Genomic DNA, 20,445 nt, shown 5'->3' with positions numbered 1-20,445 from the left:
CAGTTGTTTTTAACTTTCAACCTATGTCTATTGTGGAAGGAAGAGGATTTGGAAATGTTGGAGGCATTTTAGAAATTTCTGAGTTAACGGATCCATCTCCAGTCTGCAGAGATCTTTATGAGTTATCAGGGTAAACCTACATTTTGTAAGAGAGTTCCAAGGTATCATGGCTTTAACCTAAAAATGTCACACAAAGATGCATAGAAACGATCAGGTTTTCATTATTTACAACAAGAAAGTAACAATTTTATTGTCGGTCTGCTTTATTTTCTCGTGACAATGATTTAACAAATTATGGAAGTTTTTTTCTTCTGTAAGAAAAAAACTTCCAAAATGAAAATCTGATTTCAACTTCCATCACAAGTAGTGATGCACATTTACATTTCTCTGTAAGCTTACTTCTGGTTGAGTGATGAGCAATTATGGAAGACTGAAGTAAAACATGGACTAAACACCCACTGAATTTAGTGCAAGTTTTTAGTAAATTTGCAAATTGCTGCTCTGCTCTTCTAACAAGCTAAAACTGGGTAATTAGCTTGTTTACTTTAGCCAGGCTATCGGCTTACTTGCCTAGCCTTCATTCCTGCTCACTAAATATGTAGTTCTGTCTTCTTAGCATGTCCATTGCATTTCAGAAAAGCCTTATCTTAATAACACGAATGGGAGGTGCTCCTTTACTTCCCATGGCATGACTTTGCAAACAGCTGACCTACTTCTGTATAAACAGCAGAAATGAGAGTGGCCGCGGGTGGCATCAATCTAGCCCTAATCCAAATGTAAACCATAAGAAAAGTGTTTTATGAAAAGTATTGTGGTTTCAAGAGATTAGCTCCTTTTTAAAGGTGTGGTATACATTGATCCTGGAAACTGGCCTACGCTTTTTCTCCAGGCTATGGTGAGCTATTTGCGAACATTCATGCTAAACATGCTACAATTATTTGAAATGTCAGTTCCATAAATATTTGGTCTTTACTTTCTGACATCACCTCTGGCCCTAATATAAATATTAATACTAATCACAAAAACACATTTCTATTCATTATGATTCTTAAATATGAATCAGATTGTTTTAAAGAAATTGATACTGGCAAGTCTAACACCGACAAAAACCAGCGATCAGAAATCAGCCACAAAATTTTGACATGGATTGTCTATGGAAAAAGAAGATAAATTTAAGGGAAAAAAGTAGATTTTGCTCTGGTTTGTGAAATGATGTAATCGCTGATTGTTTAGATTTTTATCAAGCACAAGCAGAAACTAGACTCTAAATTTGATTATGTTTGCATGTTACAAGAGACTGATCTGAAATCTAAACTGACACAGATGGATCTAAGAGAGCTTGACGCTTTTATTACTCCCAAATGTGTGGTGTTTACCCTCATTAAGAAAAAAACAATATAACATATAAAACATCCATTTTATGCAGTAACAGTAAGAACTGGTAGCTCAGTAAAGAGACATGCGAAACCATAGTCAGAAATTACATAATTATTTTTCTCATTACTGTCTTTGAACATTTTCTAATGTGTTTTTCTAAGTATTTCTTAGAGGAACTGCCAGCCTGGCCCCTTCATCCACATGATTTCTTTTTGTTTTTGTATTCATGGTGTACCAAATAAACAAAGCAGCTTGAGTGGATGAAAAGAAACTATGGGCCTCAGAGGGACAATTAGTCTGACAAGTTGAAGTGTTCGCATCAGCAGCTCTTATACTGACTGTGACTGTAAGACAATATGAATCAAGCCGCTCCATCAAGTCTGTGTATGCATCTATTTGTGTCAATTTTCATAAACAGTTGTCTGCTAATGGCAAGAAAGAGCACAAGTTAAAAATGTTGGTACTGTTTTCAATTTTTGCCAGTCTAAATTTATTGTGTTTGAAACAAATTTCATTTACCTTCTGTTTCTTTGTCATTGGAGGCAAAAAAATAAAAAATAAAAAATGCAATGGCCAAAAAATACTTTGGGAACAGCAGTAGTCATCTAACAATTACTTTACTGCATTTAAAAGCATTTGAAATTGTCTGTTCTCATACAGAGTCCTGCAAAAGTACTTGTAGCCAATGGTCTTCTTGCAGCTGTTTCTTCACTTACATTCTTTAGAAAACCTTAAGGTCTTCACAGAGCAGCTGTATTTTTTATTTTTTTCTAACTCGGAGTATATACTAGTTTGGTGACTTTTAAAGGCAGCATATTGTACTGGATTTTACTTCAGGGTGTTATTTCAGCTAAATATAAAAAAAAAATAAAAATCCCAATAAAATTAATTAAAGCTTTGAGATGTAAAATGACAAGTGGGAAAAGAAAACTGCATCTCGTCCACTTTTGATAACCTTATCCCCACATTGCATTTGTATACATCCATATCTGTCATTCAGTCAGTCTTAATTTTATGACAGCCTATTTACCCATTGAGGCATGAGCAGGATATGAAAATTTTTACCCATTTTCATATCCTGCTGAAAATGAAAATAACAGATTGCCATTTCTGTTAAGGGATATTCCGAAACAGTCAGTGCCACATCTTAGAGCCACATTCATTGAAAGGCAATAACTAAAGGTTTTCCAGGCAGAATGTATACCAAAACCCAAGTCAGTATACCCTGAGTTAACTTGTTCCTGTTGTACACACTGACCCAGACTTTTGCTAAATGTTTACCAAGGCAGTGGCTTTGGGCCCAGAGGTTTTGGGGGAACAAACCTTAAGATTTCTGTTTTTGATAAGTGGACATCTTGGGGGATTTTGCCCTCTCTCCCAATTCCACTCAAAATCTGCAAAACGCTCATTTAACAATGACGGGTTTTAACTTGTTGGACTTTGAAATAGGAAACTAATACACAACGTTTTGAAAGCAATGTTATAGACCACAGTTTTGATCCACCCATGCTTGGTTGCATGCGTGGAGTCCCTCTGATGTAATCTTTGTCTAGAAATATATTGCCCATATGCAATGATGGGACATCCATAAGGTTCAAAGTTAACTTAGCGAGTGAGTTGGCAACACAATCATGTTTTTTTATGCTTTGATTTTGTTGACGCTGAGACTTTCTATTGAATGCAATCAGCTTTCCCTGGAGGGCAGCAGTTTGTGCTCACATGTTGGTGAAGCATCGGCTCCAAAAGGAATCTCTTGGCATGACAAGCAAGGATCTGCAACATAAACTGTGTTTTTCCAAGGAAGAAAACACAGTTTGTGTACTAGTAAAAAAAGAGGGAAAAAAAGATGCAGAGAGGAGAACCAGAACACCATGGAGGGTGTTTATAGTACTACTGGTCCAGTCAAAAATGATGCAGTTTGGTTTTTTTTTTGGGGGGGTTTTAAGTAATCACACACAAAGAATTTGCATGTATTACTGACATCAATGTGATTACATCAATGTAATTAAGTGATTTTTGGCATAATTTCAATTTATATTGCATGTGGTACGCAGACTACACAACCCTATAAACAGCTGGCATGTACACACTTGCAGCGCTCTGACACCTGAAGGAAAATTCAAAACTTATGTGGTGAAATAAAATGTTGTGCAACTGCTGAAAATATGATTTATGCAGCAGTAGATGGAAAAAAGAACCGACAGTAACTTTGTGATTCCACGTCGAATTCTTATAGAGTGAGCAAATGTACAACGCAACAGTTATAGTGTCAGATTCCTTGGACCAAGTGTTAGCAGATACGTACCTAAGTGCATCATGGGAGTCCAGTTTCTCACAGTCAGGCTGGTTCTTACTTGCCATTTGTGTTTGGTTCAAAGAATCCTGGGAAAAATGACTCAATTCTTGTGCTCCGTTACCTGTAGATGCTTGAGAGTGATGCTTGGTATTGTGATAACACCAGAGTGTTAATTAAAGTATGACAAGTCCTGTGAAGAATGGACCGAGGATAGAAGCAAAGGTTTTTCAGGGAGTCAGAGTCGGGTCATTTTAAAGGTTAGAACAGCTGTGGTCTTCGTCTTGCTCCTGTAGTCTTGTGGCATTCAGACAGAGTATTTTCTGAACCCCCCCACACCGCCCCACCTTCTGCTTGCTGACTTCAGCTAATACGCTCCAGTGTGAGTGTGTCTGTGACAGAGGCTACGGAAATGTGAGCATGTGCTGGAGGACGAATTCACCGAGTGGCCTGAATGTGAAGTTGGTGTAAAAGGACAAGTGTCACCCTGGGTGCAACAGAAGACCTACTAAGTTGGCAAAGCTCCACATGACAGTTGACTCCCACAGGGCCTGATGACAAAGAGGAGGAAAAAGGCTGAGTTTGTGTAAAAGTTCATTTTAAACAAAGCTACATTCCTAAGGCATAATTTTGCACTCCACTAAAACCTTTGTATTTGGTACATGATTGCACGAACACTGCAAAAACACAAAATCTTACCAAGTAGTTTTGGTCTAGTCTTAAGTGTGTATGTATCTTAGTACACATGAAATGAGTGAAAAAATAACTTTCAGCAAGATAAAGAAGATTATTTTAGGTCAATAATTCCTTAATATTGATTTTAAAAAGTACTTGTTCCACTGGCAGATTTTTTCCCGTGTTATAAGGAAAATAATCTGCTAGTGGAACTGGCGCTTTTTCATTAATATTAAGAAATTATTGACTTAAAACAACCTCCCATATATTGGGTTGCCTGTTACGCAGGGCAAACATTTTAGAAATATATGGCTGGACACATGAGGAGAAGTTGACGAGGAGAATAATTTGTGCAATGCCTTTTTTTCTTTATTCTTCAGTAAGTAAGCTTAATGTTAGTTTGGGGTAACCTTATTGTGGAATTCAGTTTTTTTATATTTCGAGAGGCTTACTTCCTGTTGAACCACATGTTAAGCAGAAATATTGCAGCCTCAATACGGGTTTTGCCTGTGCATGCTGTGTTTTCTTTTAAAGAAGGAAGAGAAATGGTTATAAGAAATTTACATCTTCATGTTTCGTATTTTAATTTTTTCTTTATAAAGATTTTGTTTTTAAATTCATTTTTTTTTGCATGAGGCCTTTTACTTTTCTAAGAGTTTTTCAAGATTGACATACACTGGATCTGTTACCATAACCGTGTTTAATGCTAAATTAGGGTGTGTCGCTATTATAAGGCTTTTTTTTTTTGTCAGCATCTGGTTGTTTGAACCTGAACTGTATTATTTCAAATTAGTTAAATATGATTGCTTAAAATACATCTGAAGTTTTATGAAACCTTTATTATATTTAAAAAAAAAATGCAAACAAGGAGACATCTTCTCATCTTGTTTTCAGATACCAGTTTTGTTTGTCTATTCATGTATATGTAGACACAAGAAGTGAAAAAAACTGCAAAATGGGATGTAGAAAATAACAGCAAAGCTCTAAAGACATATCGAGTTTGTGGTGAGCAGTGATGGTTATAAAGTCTAACAGCTGCTGGCCGGGAAGATCTGCGATAAAGCTGCTTTGTGCAACAACAATGCAGTAGTCTCTCCATTTCAGTAACAGCTTCGTGCATTAGATGGGAGACGCTGTCCAACAGTGATGCTGTTTTAGCTAAGGTTCTTCTAACCATCTGCACTGGGCTGAGGGAGCATTCAGGGACAAATTCCCTCAATGTCAGTTCCCTGGATTAAAAACAAATATTTCTTACACTACTAGTCTCATTCTTTGTGGTTCCTCAACTACAGCGTGAAAATGACTAGAAAAACTGAACCATGTTAAAGTGCTTCTCTTCCTCCCTTCAAGATGTGGAATTTCTGTTGAGTTAACAATGTATCACAAAGACAGCCAGGTTTTATTCATCATATCCATCCCTTGGTGGGTGATGATTCTGTTGTGTGTGGTCTGTAGAAAACATCTCTCCTCCAAGCTCCCACAGGTTGCTTTTATGACCTTGCAGCTTCAAGCTTGCGATCCTCGTCCTCTTAAATATGCAGACACACACACACACACCCACACGCTACACCCCATACCTCTGATCTAATGATTTGTCCAGGCTTTTTGGGTTAAGCATACAAAAAGTTGAATTTAAGGGAATGCATTTGCATCCTTGTGAAAGAGAAAACAAAAAAACAGATGGGAATCTGACTTTCTTGCTTGTTTGTGTTTTTGTTTTTCAGGGCAAAGCGGCCTGGGGAAATCCACCTTGATGAACACACTGTTCAAATCCAAGGTGAGCCGTAATAAATCGGTGCAGTCCAACCCGGAGGAGAGGATCCCCAAGACGGTTGAAATTAAATCCATCAGTCACGGTTGGCCTATATTCAAGTTTAACAGCCCACAGCATTTACAATGCACATATGGTCCTATTAATTATGCAGTGTGTTTTTCTTTTCTCCATATGGGCTATTGTGTTTTCATCAACATAATTATTCCCTGACAAGGAAATTGTTTTGTTTTTGTTTAGACATTGAGGAGAAGGGAGTGAGGATGAAGCTGACGGTTATTGACACTCCTGGTTTTGGAGATCAAATCAACAACGAAAACTGGTGAGTGAAGTCAGTTCCCTCCATGACTATGTTTGGTTACTCATTACTGCACGTTCCATCAAATAAAAATAAATGTTATTAAAATACTTTATCACACTTTTGATGCTGCAGCAACAAGCCTCAGGTTATTTAATTTGGGATTTTATGATATAGACCAACATAAATTAGCGACTGGGCCATTCCACCAAAAGCCTGTTCTTTTATCTCAACATGCCTTTTGTAGTTCATAGTCGTCGTTCTGCTGGAACGTGAAACTCTCCCCCATTTTCAGCCTTTATTCAAGAGTGGAAGTTTAAAACCCTTGGAAAATGTAATTAATTTCTTCATTAATTCTGACCATCTTCCATGTCTCTGCTGAATAAAAATGCCCCACAGCATGATCAGTCCAACACCATGTTTCACAGTTTTCCATCCGACTTAGCTCTTTGCACTTTGGCTAAAATCTTGAATGTCAGTCTCATCTCAGTTAAGCTTCTTCTTCCACATGTTTGCTACTTCCAACTGATTTCTACTTAACATTTGTCTGTGTAAGGTCAGATCTGTGGGGTAGACGCCACATAGTTGTTTTAACAGATTCTCCCACATGAGCTCTGGATTTCTACAGATCCTCCAGTGTCACCATTGATTTATTGGCTGCTTCCCTGATTTAAGCTCTCCTTTCCTGGTCAGTTTAGTTGGACAGTCAAGTATTAGTGGGTTTGTAGTTCTCTTGTGAGATTGCTTTATGACCTAACCTTGCTTTAAAGTTTTCCACAATTTTCTGTGCTGTTTTCCCTGATCTTCATCATGCTGTTTATTCTCTCTTGTTCTTTAACAAACCAGTAAGGCCTTTGCGGAACAGTTCATTTTATACTGTTCTGTGAAATAGAACTTTGTGTTGGCCTAAATCTTAGTGAAATATTTCAAAGCCACCAAATGTAACTTGGAAAGCATTTTTCAGGTTTTTTTTTTTTTCATTTTCCTTTATTTAACCAGGTAAACCCTGTTGAGATCTAGATCTCATTTTCAAGAGGGACCTGGGCAAAAAGATTTGCAATACATAACAACCTGGTTACAAGAAAAAACAAGTAATACATATACACAAGTATAAAACCATAAAAACAATATAAAAACAGTGACACAGTTTCATGGAATCTTGTTGCCAATCTTTAAGAACTGCTTGAAATAAGTCCAGTGAGATCATTTCCGACATCTTAAGTTTTGAAGAATGTAAATAAACATTATAGCAAGATGTTTTCATGTTTGCCAGCTAAACAACTCATTTTTACACTCGTACTTCAGCTGGCAGCCCATCATGAAGTTCATCAATGACCAGTATGAAGCCTACCTGCAGGAGGAAATCAACATCAACAGGAAGAAAAGGATCCCAGACTCGAGGGTTCACTGCTGCATATACTTCATACCTCCCACAGGGCACTGGTAAGATTGCCTCCTAAAACGATTGGCTCCGCTTTCAGCCCCCCATCCCACACCCACATCCACCAATTGGTTCACATTTCCCTCAAATGACCTCTGAGATGACTCAGGCCTCTTCGGAATCTCCTCTGACCGCCTGTGTGTCCGCAGCCCTGTCAGTTTCTCAGTTTCATCCACCACTCTTATGATTTCATGGGAAAATAATCCCTCCCTGAGCTTTTTCTTTTAAAAAAAAATGTTAACAAGACCCTTTTGACCATTTCTCTGTTTAAAAGTCTCTGATTAAAAAGAACTATGCAAAACCGGGTGGTTTAAAAATTATGAGCAGATGCTGTTTTACTAGACTGTGGTCAAAGAAAATCTCTTTCCGTCGTCTGTGGGAGCAGAGTTTAAGAAAAATAAAATAAAATAAAATCTGAAAGTATTGTTATAACAATATACTTTTCAGTCAGTAACTAAGACAGACCCATCCAATGCTGCTTCCCTGTTATGCACCAAGAGCTCCACAGTTGTTCGCTTACAAAACAGATTCTTTTTGCAGCTGTGGGGGAAACATGTACGTATTCTTGACAGAACCCCTCAGCAATGAGCCATGATGCCACAGCTGCTGCTTCTGGGACCGTGTGTTTGGTAAGAGGAGTTTAGGTAGAGCTGTCATGTGGGGCACAGTTGTGGTATTGTGTGGGTGTCATTACTCATTTGTTATGAATATGGACTGCCTTCCAAGTTATTATGGCATTATGAAAATGTCTTCTGAATGGGTGGTACATTTTATTTACTTTAAAGATTTGTAAATTATGTCTAACAAGAAACCCACACCCCACTGAAAATACAGTGACATTTTTAGTTATGAGCAGGAATCTAATTTTAATTTTTTGGGCTGAAATGCATTTGAACTGTTAATTTGATTCAGCAAGTGGTCTTAAGTAATTTAAGAAAAACACCAATTGGGTTCACAATTTTATTTTAACGCACAAAAATCCACAAAGACTCGAATTCTACTTGCAGGGTCACATACATTACACCCATTGGTTGAATGTTCTTTGGCAACACATTTTTGTGTCTGTGAACAAGGTTCTGACTTTTTCAGCTACTTTACAACATTCCTTATCATAAATAGTAGAGCTCTTTCAAGTTGGTTAGTTTTCTGGCATGGACTCTGCTTTTGATCATCGCCCATAAAGATTAAATGATTGAGATCAAGGCTTTGGGGAGGCCATGTATGCTTGGATTCATTGTGTCCAGGTTTAAAGCATCTGACTCACAAACTACTGTTACCAGCTACAATTTCACCATAACATTTAAGATTTTTTGCATTTGCATTTCTTTGAGCTCATCCCAAATGTTGTTGAGCTGGATGTCATCTTGTTCAATATGCAGAAATATCAAAAAGGGGTGGCGGGTTAGTAGAAAAGGAAATAAGATTATTTTCTGTTCAGGGTGACAGTCCCAGAAGTGAATATAGATGACCTATGTGACAGATGAAATTGTTTGGATTTAAAAGTGTTAAAAGTGCTCAGGATAAAAAAAAAAAAAAGTTTCCAGATCTTGTCAAATGTATCGCTCTAGTTTAGAATATATCGACGAATCATTTCAAGGCTGAAACACAGCTGTCTAGTGTCTAGATATTGCAGCAAGTCTGGCCAGAAGAGAAATAAAGGAGGACATGCATGCTTCACAGTGCAGCTGACCCATTAAATACAAAACCTTTGGTAGCATTAAATCGCTGACACAGATATGGTCCAAGAGATTCTTGGAAGCTTTTGAATACCGAGCCAGGAGATGAACTAGAATGAGCTACTTTAAAACTCCTTCTCCTTAAGACATGGAGTGTGCTTAGTATCTTAAACTTCTTCAGATTTAGAAAATCCTAACTTGTAGAGAAGTAGTCTGAGAGGAATCTGCTGCAAAGTTGCATGTATAGATTTCAGATGAAAGATATGGGGCTACTGAAGCAGAAATACAACAGTCTTGGCATCAAATACTATTTTCAATGAAAGCCTCAACAGAACCCCCCTCCAAGCAGAGCAGCTTTTACTTCAATTTCAGTGTTTGCTCTCTGATTCCTGTCAGCTTAGAACTGCCTTCTGATCAGTTACAGTAGAGGAGGATGGTGGTTTGCTTTCAAGTCATTTTCTTTACACTTAGTGTGATCACTGAGCTGTTTTCAACCTGTCTACCATTTCTTTCATCACTGCAGCCACTGAGTTATTGCATGCATACAAGAGGACACATGTAAAGGGATCCTGCATGCACATTGTTTTGTTTATATTTCTTGCCCTGACACATGTTATGGAAAAATGACGTGTGCCGTTAAAAGGATTCGGAAATGCTCAGTCATGTCGTGTGTGCTTGTTTATTTTTGTTTCTACTTGTTTTCAGCCATTACAATACAATAATTGGACTCAGAATCAACTGACTGATCACTTCCCACCAACCTGAATCCTCCTGTACTCATCTTTTGATTTAGATGTTTCATCCTTTTTGTCTTTGTGTTTGTATCTTTCTTTCCCCAGGGCATTGATGGACTGCATCACTCATCTCTCTTTAACTTTGTGCTGCTCTGTTTCCTTTCTCTGCTTTCCATGCTTTGTGGAACACATGTTCACCAGTGTTTCATCATGTTTCAAGGCTGATATGCCCATCGGTCTGTGTGGAGAGCGAGTCAGGCCTGCCCTACAATCCGCCCCTGGGAGTTTGAGGCAGGCTGGCTCGGCTCAGCCGAGGCTAATTGAAGGGCAGAGCAGACTGCATGAAGGGAGTCTGTGTGAAGGATCAGCTGCAGGCAAAGCTGAGATGAAATTAAAAAAATAAAACATAGAAAATCTAACAAGCCTAAGAGCATAACGTTCCTATCAACTGTGGCTTGCAGAAGGATTCATAGTTCTTAAATATTTTCACATTTTATCCTTTAACAATCTCAAACTTCAGTGTGTTTAATTGGAATTTTATGTGATAAACAGACATATATATATATATATATATATATATATATATATATATATATATATATATATATATATATATATATATATATATATATATATATATATATATATATATATATATATATATATTTTTTTTTTTTTTTAAGTTGTGAAGCCAAAAAAAGAAAAAACTTTCTCAAATGATCAGAAAAGTGTGGTGTGCAGATGTATTCAACCACTGACAAATGACTCCAAATACAATCAACTGCATTCAGTCATCCAAATGGTCAGATAACAAACACATCACCTTTAATGCACCCTTGTTCCTGGACAAAGAGATGGAGCATGGACCCATGGAAGAATAAATCTGTGACAAGATAAAATTGATAGACAAAAACTTGCAGGTGTGATGTAAGTCCTCTGACTGGGAGTGGTTAAGATAAATCCACATGACACTTCTCAGACTTTTGTCAAATGTTAAAAAAAAAAAATCATATTTTGCTTCCATTTTACAATTTCAAAATCTAATAAAACACATTGATATTATCAACGATAAAAGCTGCTGTTAAAACAGGTTTTGAGGCATATTCCTCAATGTGACTGAGAGTTGTATCAGAGCGGATAGCTTTAGGAAATACATTTACTGCCCCCTTGCGGTTGTTTTGTTTCATTACGTCAAATCCTTTTAAAGTGAATCTTTACTTTGTACGACAGAGGGAAACGGGAAATTATTCACACTCAAGTTTCTCTATAATCATCCTGCAGCCTTAGACCTTTGGATGTGGAATTCATGAGGCGTCTCAGCAAAGTGGTCAACATCGTCCCGGTCATCGCCAAGGCTGACACACTGACCCTGGAGGAGAGGGACAGCTTTAAACAGACGGTGAGAAATGTTTGAATGTGCTTAGATGTTTCCTACCTTTTGAGCTGCATCACATACGAGAAAATAAAGATGCAACCATGTGTGCAGTCTCTTTCAGATGAAAGACTTGTGCTCACTGATGATTAAAATCTCAGCTGATATTAAATAGCTTGTCCATAATATATTGTGAAACTTTAGCAGATCTAACTTTGTGTTTTTCTCTCTTGCTGCGTGTAGATCAGGGAAGAACTGCGAGCCAACGGGATCGACGTCTATCCGCAGAAAGAGTTTGATGAAGATGCGGAGGACAGAATGATCAATGACAAAATCAGGGTGAGTTTAAATTCAGATGGATAAAACTTACCTGAAACATGATGGTTTTGGCCTACTGTCTGTTTTTATGCGGGGAAAAAAACTAAATACAAACCTTGACAAGTATAAAAAATTTAATCGGTGTGTGTTCTGGCCCAAATCAGGAGATGATCCCTTTTGCTGTGGTGGGCAGTGACCAGGAGTACCAGGTGAATGGGAAGAGGCTTCTGGGAAGAAAAACAAAATGGGGCACCATTGAAGGTAATAGAACATGAGTCCCTCTCGGTACACACAGGATTTTTTATTTTTTTACCTCTTGCAGGATATGTATATAAAAGAGGAAAAAAGATGAGGAAAAAAATAACAAGCGCACAGATTGGAAACAAATCTTTTTTTTCTTTAAAGAATATCTTGATTTTTGTTACTTGACATATTAATATCTACTTGACGTCAAGTAAGTCTGATTCAGTAGTCTAGTGTAGCAATGTATTTGACCATATTTGAAAATATCTGCCATAAACTCAAAATTATGCATTAGCATTACAATTATGGGGATTTGCTGATTTCTGTGTGAATTTCTGCGATCGTGGAATTGCAAATAACTGAGGGGACTTCCTTGACCAGTCTTGGATGCCGGTCCTGGATGATCGCATTGAAAGTGTTGATTTAATTTTCCTTTTGTCAAGGAAATTTGACATGACACTCCAAGGCAACCGGACCCACCATACTGTTTGGCTAAGCTTCCGACAGAGAAAAAAAACATGTTAGTTAAAGAATTAGCACCTTTCTGTTTGATTAGACCTGTTTACCCCACTCACATGTTATAACTGCTATTTTATTGAAATAAATAGCATAGCGACTCACATTCTTCTTAGTCACTTACCACAGCGCTCACCAACGTGGTGAAGCTGCTCTACAAAGAAACCCATGGTCTATACTCTTTCTGAAGTATTTTAAACTGTGGAAAATAACATATTGCAGCTTTTACATGTGGCTGAGCTGTCTAGCCATTTGTTGCACAGATACTACAGACAGATTACATGGGTTTCTCTGAAAAGAAAAACAAGAGACTTTCCTCCTTTTTAAGATCATGTGAACAAAGAACAGCAGTAAAGTTATTAAAAACAAGTGCACTTGTAATTTGGTGTGTGGTTGTTTTACATTTTTTTGTCTGACATTGTCAATTTAGATGGGAGTGTGTCCTGAACTGGCATTTCCCCACATTTAAATGAAGCTCTTTTTATGGGTTTTCAAAAACTCTGATTTACACATGTTTTTTACATTACTTGGTTCACAGAAACATAGCATCTGGTTCTCTAATACAGCTTAATACATTAAAATGTGCAGATGCTGAACAGAGGCATACTAGAAATGCAAGTTGCTTCGTGAATAGGATACAAGTCACAAGCTACCGTATAGGCAGAAATGTATATAAATTGAAGAGAAAGTATTTGTCACAATTATATTGGATTAAAGGGAAAATGTGTGAATTTTGAAGTGAGGGTTTGTTAAAACGTTCTAAGAGGATAATTGGTGTCTGAATTTAGTGTAAATCCATGTTAGCTAAAGGCTAAAGCTAATAACATCCCCCTCAAAAACAACACAGTTGTTTATATTAAAGCAATTTTAAAAACCTTTGAGCTACTGTCATGTCTGTACTGAATGGTGATTTAAAAAAAATAATAATAATTTTTACACAGGAAGTAGAGGAAGGAGGTGATATTCCTGAGTGAAATGTAAAGAGATCTAAATATGTAAGCAATTTCTGGTCAGAGTAATCAGAGTTTATGCTGAAAGTTATTTATTATTTATTTAAGAAATACTCTGTTGAAAAGAAGTTTAATGTCTGACATTCAGCCTTTCCCACAAACTCTTCAAGAGTTTCTATCGTAAAACCGATTGAGTGTAGTTTGCTTAAGGAATAATAATCAAGATATTCTGTTTAAACTAGCCATTGTCACCTATTCATCTTGAGACAGTTTACATTAACACAATTTGGTTTAAACACAGATTTTAGTAGTGGGGTAAAAACCTGTGAATAAACTTTGAGAAGCTTAAGGTGGTGTTAAGATCCGTGTAGCTGCACCAAAGTGTGTTTTTAAGCCAAAACACACTAATTAGCATTATATTTCACTTATTTATTTCTTTAGAAAGCCAAATGTAAATTATATAATAAAGACGTTTAATGGACAGAGGTGCATTTTCTTTTAGATTCTGTGTGAATAACTGTTTAATACAAACATAATTTCAGCAAATGTCCTTAAATTAGTGTTCACTGTAATTGCTATAAAATGTTTGAGACTAAACATTCACTCCAGGCAAGATATGAACTTTCTCTAACCTTTTAACATAACCTCACTTAAAAAATCCTGAACAATTCTTTAAAGATTTTTCATGTCGGAAACGAGCGTCTCCCTTTTTGAGCAAAGACATTTCTGACAAATTAATTACATTTTAGATTCTCTCAACACTTCAAGGAAGCTGAACGGAGGCAGATAAAGCAATAGCTGAAACCTGTGGGAGAGTTGAACCTACTGGAGATTTCAGAAAGATTTGGTAGTTGAAGTCTTCATATATCATTCAAAAGGGAGAAATTGTTTATATTATTGAAGTTTAAATGTGGTAGATTAAAGCAGGACTAGAGCAGCATAGATGCCAGCCAAGTTAGGGTTGCACATTCCCCTGATGCCTCTAATCAGAGCTCACAGGCCGAGCAGTTCCTCCCCTCTCCTCCTTTGAAAGCAAATTTAATTTCCTGCTCAGTATTTCAAAGCTTTTCATAAATGGTGCTCTCCTTTTTTTTCATTTTCAACTTCTGACACAATCTCTAATTCCAACATGTGTTGGCCCTAAAGGGAGGCACTAGTGACTTGTCATGGAGAGTGTGTTAAAACGTCTCATTTTAAAGTTCTCCAGTGTGGAGGAGACATGGGAATTATTAAACGCTCTCCATTGAGGAGTATGTTATCTTGGTTTAAGAAAATTGCTGAAGATTTCAGGGTAGCAGTGATTTTCCTCTGTTTCTTGTGACCAACACTGCCATCTTGTGGTGTTTTAGGGATTTTCAACATTCGGAATTGTTTTAATCACCTATCACTATTATTTTTTTTTATCTCTCTTTGCAGTTGAGAACATTGCACATTGTGAGTTTGCTTACCTGCGAGATCTACTCATCAGGTGGGAATCCATGCCAGCTATTATTTTCTTTTCATGACTTTTCATGAAGGTTTAAATGAAAATGAGTTCAGGGCTGAGTCTCCTGCCAGGTCAGAAACACTCAGATGTTTTGTGGGCTCAGGTAATTGTAGGTACTCTCCTGAAACGATAAAGCTTTACTTCCAGCAAGAATCAAAAGAAATTCAATTTTTTAAAATGTTTCGATTGCCTGCTAGTATAATGTTACATCTCAGGATTTGTCCATGAATTGGTTTTCTTAAGTTGTTGCCTGCATCATTTAGGTAAGTGAAAGAGCAGGTACAGTTTCAGTCTTAGGTTTAATTTGGAGCTTTAAATAATATAGTTTAACCGTTTTTGTTTTTTCAAGTTGATTTTTGTGCAACAAACAACTTGAATGAATGTAAAAAAGAAAAACCTACAAATGTGTGCATGAATTAGAATTTCTCTTGGGTTTTATTAAACCCAGGCTCAAACTTATGCATAAACAAAACAAATATCTTGTATAGTTTCCTTTGCAAGTTGCATAATGATTTTGTTTCCACCAACAAGCTGTCGACATAATTCTGGATAAATAGTTGACCAGTCCTGTTTACCAAGTTAGAGTTTGTTTAAATTGACCGGCTGCCTTTGAAGCATTGCTCAAACATTAAGGCTAACATTGTGGTCTTTTCAGAAGCCTAAGACTGACCTGTTTGATTAATTAAATACCAGTTTTGACATTAGTGTGATCCTTTTCTTGTTGGAACACCGAACTTTGTTCAAGTTTTATTCATCTGACCCAAACACTGATGGAAGGTAATTGATGGGAATGTTTAGGAACAATCCAGGAACGTCATTGTGAAACCTAGCATAAACTGGAAAGTGCTCAGGACCGACTGAGAGGCTGCTGACAAGAAGAGGCTTCTTTTAAAACCTGGCATAAACAAAATCATCCAAGCACGACTAAAATGGACAAATCAAATCCCAGTCGGAGAAATGGTTTTTCTGTCAGATGTTTGGTTACAACATGTATGTTTGAAGGATTTGAGAGAGGTAGAGATGCATTACACATAGATGATGGAATAATGGAGGATGATGTCCAAATTCTTCATTTTCACTTCAAAACAACAGCTAGATTATTTAAATTTGAACAGAGCTGCCTAAAAACTTGATCTCTGCCATTTAAATGGGTGCACCAACTCTCATAACAGTTGTTGCTTAATATACATCTGAAATTATGCCAGAATTATATCTCAAATCAATTCAGATTATTCAAATTGTTAAAATGATTGAAAGTGTTGCTGTTTTATTTACCCAAGAAACACTCAGGCGTTTTGTGTAGGAAAAGAAATGAGCAGTTCTAAAGTGTTAAAAGCCCAATATGACCTTCACACCCAGTATGAGTGTGTAAACACATCAGAACTGTAGCTGGAGAACAAAATGTTGTCTAATAAAAACAAAGACTTTCACCTGCTAAAATAATCCCTACTCATTTGCAGGACTCACATGCAGAACATCAAGGACATCACAGGGAGCATCCACTACGAGACGTACCGCGTCCGTCGGCTAAACGAATCCAACGGCCATGTCATCTCTCAGACGTCTGACCATTTGGCGGTTCAACCAAAGGCCAACGGTCAGCTGGAGGAGCAGCCCTCTGCCCTACAGGCCAATGGGGTGGCTGCTCAACATGAAGCCCTGTCCCATGAGATGTAGATGTCAACTGTGGCACCGGTTTATATCAGGCACAATGCATATACTCAGACATGCTTTGTTTACATGAACAAGCCCAAATCTATACAGAACATGCATACACACTGATGCTGTGAAGAGCATTCTTAGCACACAGATGGACAAGATACATTTTCTGTCATTTTTTTTCTTCTTTCCTCTATAATTAAATTTTCGAGTAAAAATCCTTGCTGCAATACATGGCGATGTAAAACAGTTAAAACTAAAAGTTTCAGTTCATGGAGCGACTAAAGGAAAAACTCCTTCCGGGGAGCAGATATACCCTCAGTCAAACTCTGACAGAAAGCCATCTGATCAGTTGAAACAGCATCATTTTAAATGAAGTACAACGTGTGACGATTCTGGCCGCGCTCTGAGCTAGAAATATTTCCGTGCCACTTGCCTGGTCTGTTTTGTGCTGTGGTATATAGTATTGTATTGTTACTGAGGTTAAATAGGACTAGGGTTAGGTTAGGTTTACATTGTTATGGGTAAAGATATAGTCGACACCTCTGCACTGTGAAACAAATCCGGAATGCAACAGTAGTGTGGAGCAGCTCCTTATGATGTTAGGATGTTCCAAATCCCTTTATTGCCAAACCAGACTGTCTTTGTCAATGCATTTCCGATAGTATTGTGTTATCAGCTGTGTTACATTTTCCATTGCTTGTTTACTGTTGTATTTTTATGGCTTATGTTAATGTTCTAATATTAATTGTATAAGATAAGGTGCATTTGTCCAATGCAGTTGTTTTGTTCATTCTTCTGACCGTAAACCAAATACATTTGTTTTTGTTCTAAAGAGAAGCACATACTGCATATAGAGCTGAATTATGAGTAGCTATCTAATTGTTGTTTAATGTAGTACGTATAATTCAACTTTAACTCCTGAAGTTTGTAATAGGCCATAAATGATAGTTAATAATAACTTTAGGTTTAAAATGTTGTCATGGTTTTTCCTATAGCACGTTTTATCATATTTGTCGGACTGCACTGTCGATTATGAAATTATTTTGGCAAGAGGAAACATTCCTACCAATTCATGAAACTTTCATTCAGGATTTCTGTTACATTTGTGTGTGGAAAAAAAAAATGTGCCTATGAAATTTTAAAATAACACTTGCAAATAATTTGATGCAAATACATTTCAGCAGCAGCTAAAATGTAATATTTTTGATGACTTTTATTCTCGAGTGATGTTTTCTAGGCCCAGTTTACCTGCCATTCTCCGTCAACTTTGCAAGCCTGAGCAGAACTATTTTCCATAGCAAATGCTAACAGAACTATTGTATCTTATAGAAAAGTAACTGAATAACTCTTTGTTTACTGTTGTATAGTTCCAGTGTAATTTGTCATGCTATTTCAGGTTAAGGTTTTATCTTTGATATGCTATCTCAAAGAATAAAGATTGATATTTTTACTGTTGATTTGTGTAAAAAGTGTTGAAATGAAAATATGTACTTCGTCTTTATGTTGAATTCCCCATCATCCATATGTTCAGTTATTTCCTCAGTAGTGGATATTTATAAATTTAAATGCCTCTCACCCTCTGATCACAACTGAGCCACCTCCTTTTATTCCAAAAATTAAAAACAACAACTTGCCTAGTTGTAGAAACGCATTAGCAATGCAGTATAGCGTCTCTTTAATCCAGTTTATAATCACATACTGATGTGGGGTCATCTGCACGTTCTAAATTACAATATAATGAAATATTACATATTTGAAGAATTGTGGTGCAGTTTGTTGCATTGCAAGGAGAATGTCCTTGGTTTGAATCCTGGCCTGGAGTTCTATTGAGTCCAACAACATGACTGTTGGGGTTAAGTGTGTGCATGTATGTTCCTTTTATTTCTAAAGCCTGCTTTAGTCTATGTTTAGAGTCCCTGATCAGTAGGAACATGTAATTTTGTCCTGTTTTTAGGAAAGTGGTTGTTAGTCTTACAGAAAATCTATCCTATAAACCATGTTCCCTTATAAGCAGCTATGAGTGGCAAGTAATAAACTGCAGACCAAATTTTGCTCAGTTTATTCATAATATCCAGATATTCTGCCTCACAATGACAGCAGAAACCCCTGTGGGAGAAACTGTGATTTGCAGCAGCATCATTACTCCCCCGGACTGCTGTAACAGGGCCTCTCATTTTCATCTCCCGTCACATCCTTCTCAACGGCACCGCTGACCGTAATGTGTTGACAGTTAGCCGCATCTCAAAGGTCGTCATCTACTGTTCACAAATTGGAGCTCCTGCTGTAGCTGTTGTTGCTGTGTTTCAGTTCGAATCGTTGCTCAAAAGCTTCCCAGTGAAGAGAGCCAAGTGTTTTGGTGACAAATGTGAAGGTGAGAGGCAAGAAAAAAAAAAAACACTTGCAGGAAGATCAGGACCCACTGAAAACTCCACTGACACCAACATGTATTTTTAAAGAGTTTCCCTGGCTGCAGAGCTAAGCATGAGAGTGAAAGTGTTTGGCACTGAAGCATTATGACAGTGTCACACCCTTGGCTGCAAGAGAGATCTGGAAGTGAATATGACATTTTTACTGTCTTGGTGGTACGGCATACAACCCATGTTTTAACAGAACCACAGAGTAAATTAATTAGCTGCTTTTAAAATCGGCTTTCAAATTGACATTGTGTCACCTAGGCAGTATTTACACAAGACCGCTGTCTGCAAACGGCTGATATTTTCAGATGATGAGTGGGGAGAAGTCCTACGTTTAGACGGCAGTCAAGACACATTGTAGTTGTCATGCCAGGCCACTGGTTGGCGCTGTGATTCCAACATGTTCACATTTGACCGTTAGCTTCCAACAGTAGCCCATCTCTGACGAACTAAATATGTATACGACATATATATTATGTGTAAAAGTTGTGTTAAATTCAACAGGTTAAGTAGCACACGTAGTCACATGGAATGACACTCGGAACACATTTTAGCACATTCAGTTATTTCCTCAGGGATAAATTAACTCACACAGAGCTAATAAGCACAGAAACCCAATATGGTAAGTTATTCAAACACGTTATTTTCATCAAACACTTTTCATTGTCCTTTGCTTATCCGAGATTGACTCTTGGGGACAACAGGTCCAAAAGAAAACCTTTAGTGGTTATGGCAAATATTTAGAAAATGTAGCAATGCAACGTCAATAATTAGCGCGTTTTCTAGTAACCAATTGCCATGAAGTAAACATCTGATTTTCACATTTGCAAAAGTAAAAATCAGAAGGCAGTGACTAACATTAGCACAAACATTGCTAATGTGGCTAATGCCCACATTACCCTTTTCCCTAAAATGAGCTTTTTAGCTGTCTTCTTTATTTACTAGTCATGTTTAGCACACTGAATGGAGGAAGCCAATGTCAGACAACAGGGTCTAAGTAAGAAACAAAACAGTTAAGAAATCAAAAGCGAGATGTATTTAATTTGTGAGATTTCCTTGAAGATATTATAACATGTTGGTCATACATGCTCTATTTTATTTTTATTTTTTCACAAGAAGAAAGAAAAGCACATCGGTATGCCATTGTGAATAATCCGTCATTAGAATTTTTTTTTTTTTTTTCAGATGCCGACTTAAAACCAGGATTCAGACTTTCTAG

General features: G+C 37.2%; 1 protein-coding gene across 6 annotated transcripts in view; it reads left to right on the top strand.

The window, feature by feature from the left end:
* The window catches only part of LOC122829274 (septin-9-like), a 79,068-nt gene extending 60,801 nt beyond the window's left edge, over positions 1 to 18,267 (top strand). For all 6 annotated transcript variants that reach the window (XM_044113706.1, XM_044113707.1, XM_044113704.1 and 3 more), the window contains 8 exons: positions 6,070 to 6,201; positions 6,357 to 6,438; positions 7,720 to 7,857; positions 11,547 to 11,664; positions 11,881 to 11,976; positions 12,120 to 12,216; positions 15,081 to 15,132; positions 16,611 to 18,267. In XM_044113706.1, coding sequence (XP_043969641.1) covers positions 6,070 to 6,201; positions 6,357 to 6,438; positions 7,720 to 7,857; positions 11,547 to 11,664; positions 11,881 to 11,976; positions 12,120 to 12,216; positions 15,081 to 15,132; positions 16,611 to 16,827 — 932 coding nt within the window. In that variant the 3' untranslated portion in view covers positions 16,828 to 18,267. The remainder of the gene's footprint in view (positions 1 to 6,069; positions 6,202 to 6,356; positions 6,439 to 7,719; positions 7,858 to 11,546; positions 11,665 to 11,880; positions 11,977 to 12,119; positions 12,217 to 15,080; positions 15,133 to 16,610) is intronic.
* Positions 18,268 to 20,445: the final 2,178 nt, after the last annotated feature.

The sequence above is a fragment of the Gambusia affinis genome, linkage group LG04 (assembly GCF_019740435.1).
Source record: "Gambusia affinis linkage group LG04, SWU_Gaff_1.0, whole genome shotgun sequence".
NCBI classification, from domain to species: Eukaryota; Metazoa; Chordata; class Actinopteri; order Cyprinodontiformes; family Poeciliidae; genus Gambusia; species Gambusia affinis.
This window is presented reverse-complemented; position numbering and strand designations above follow the sequence as displayed.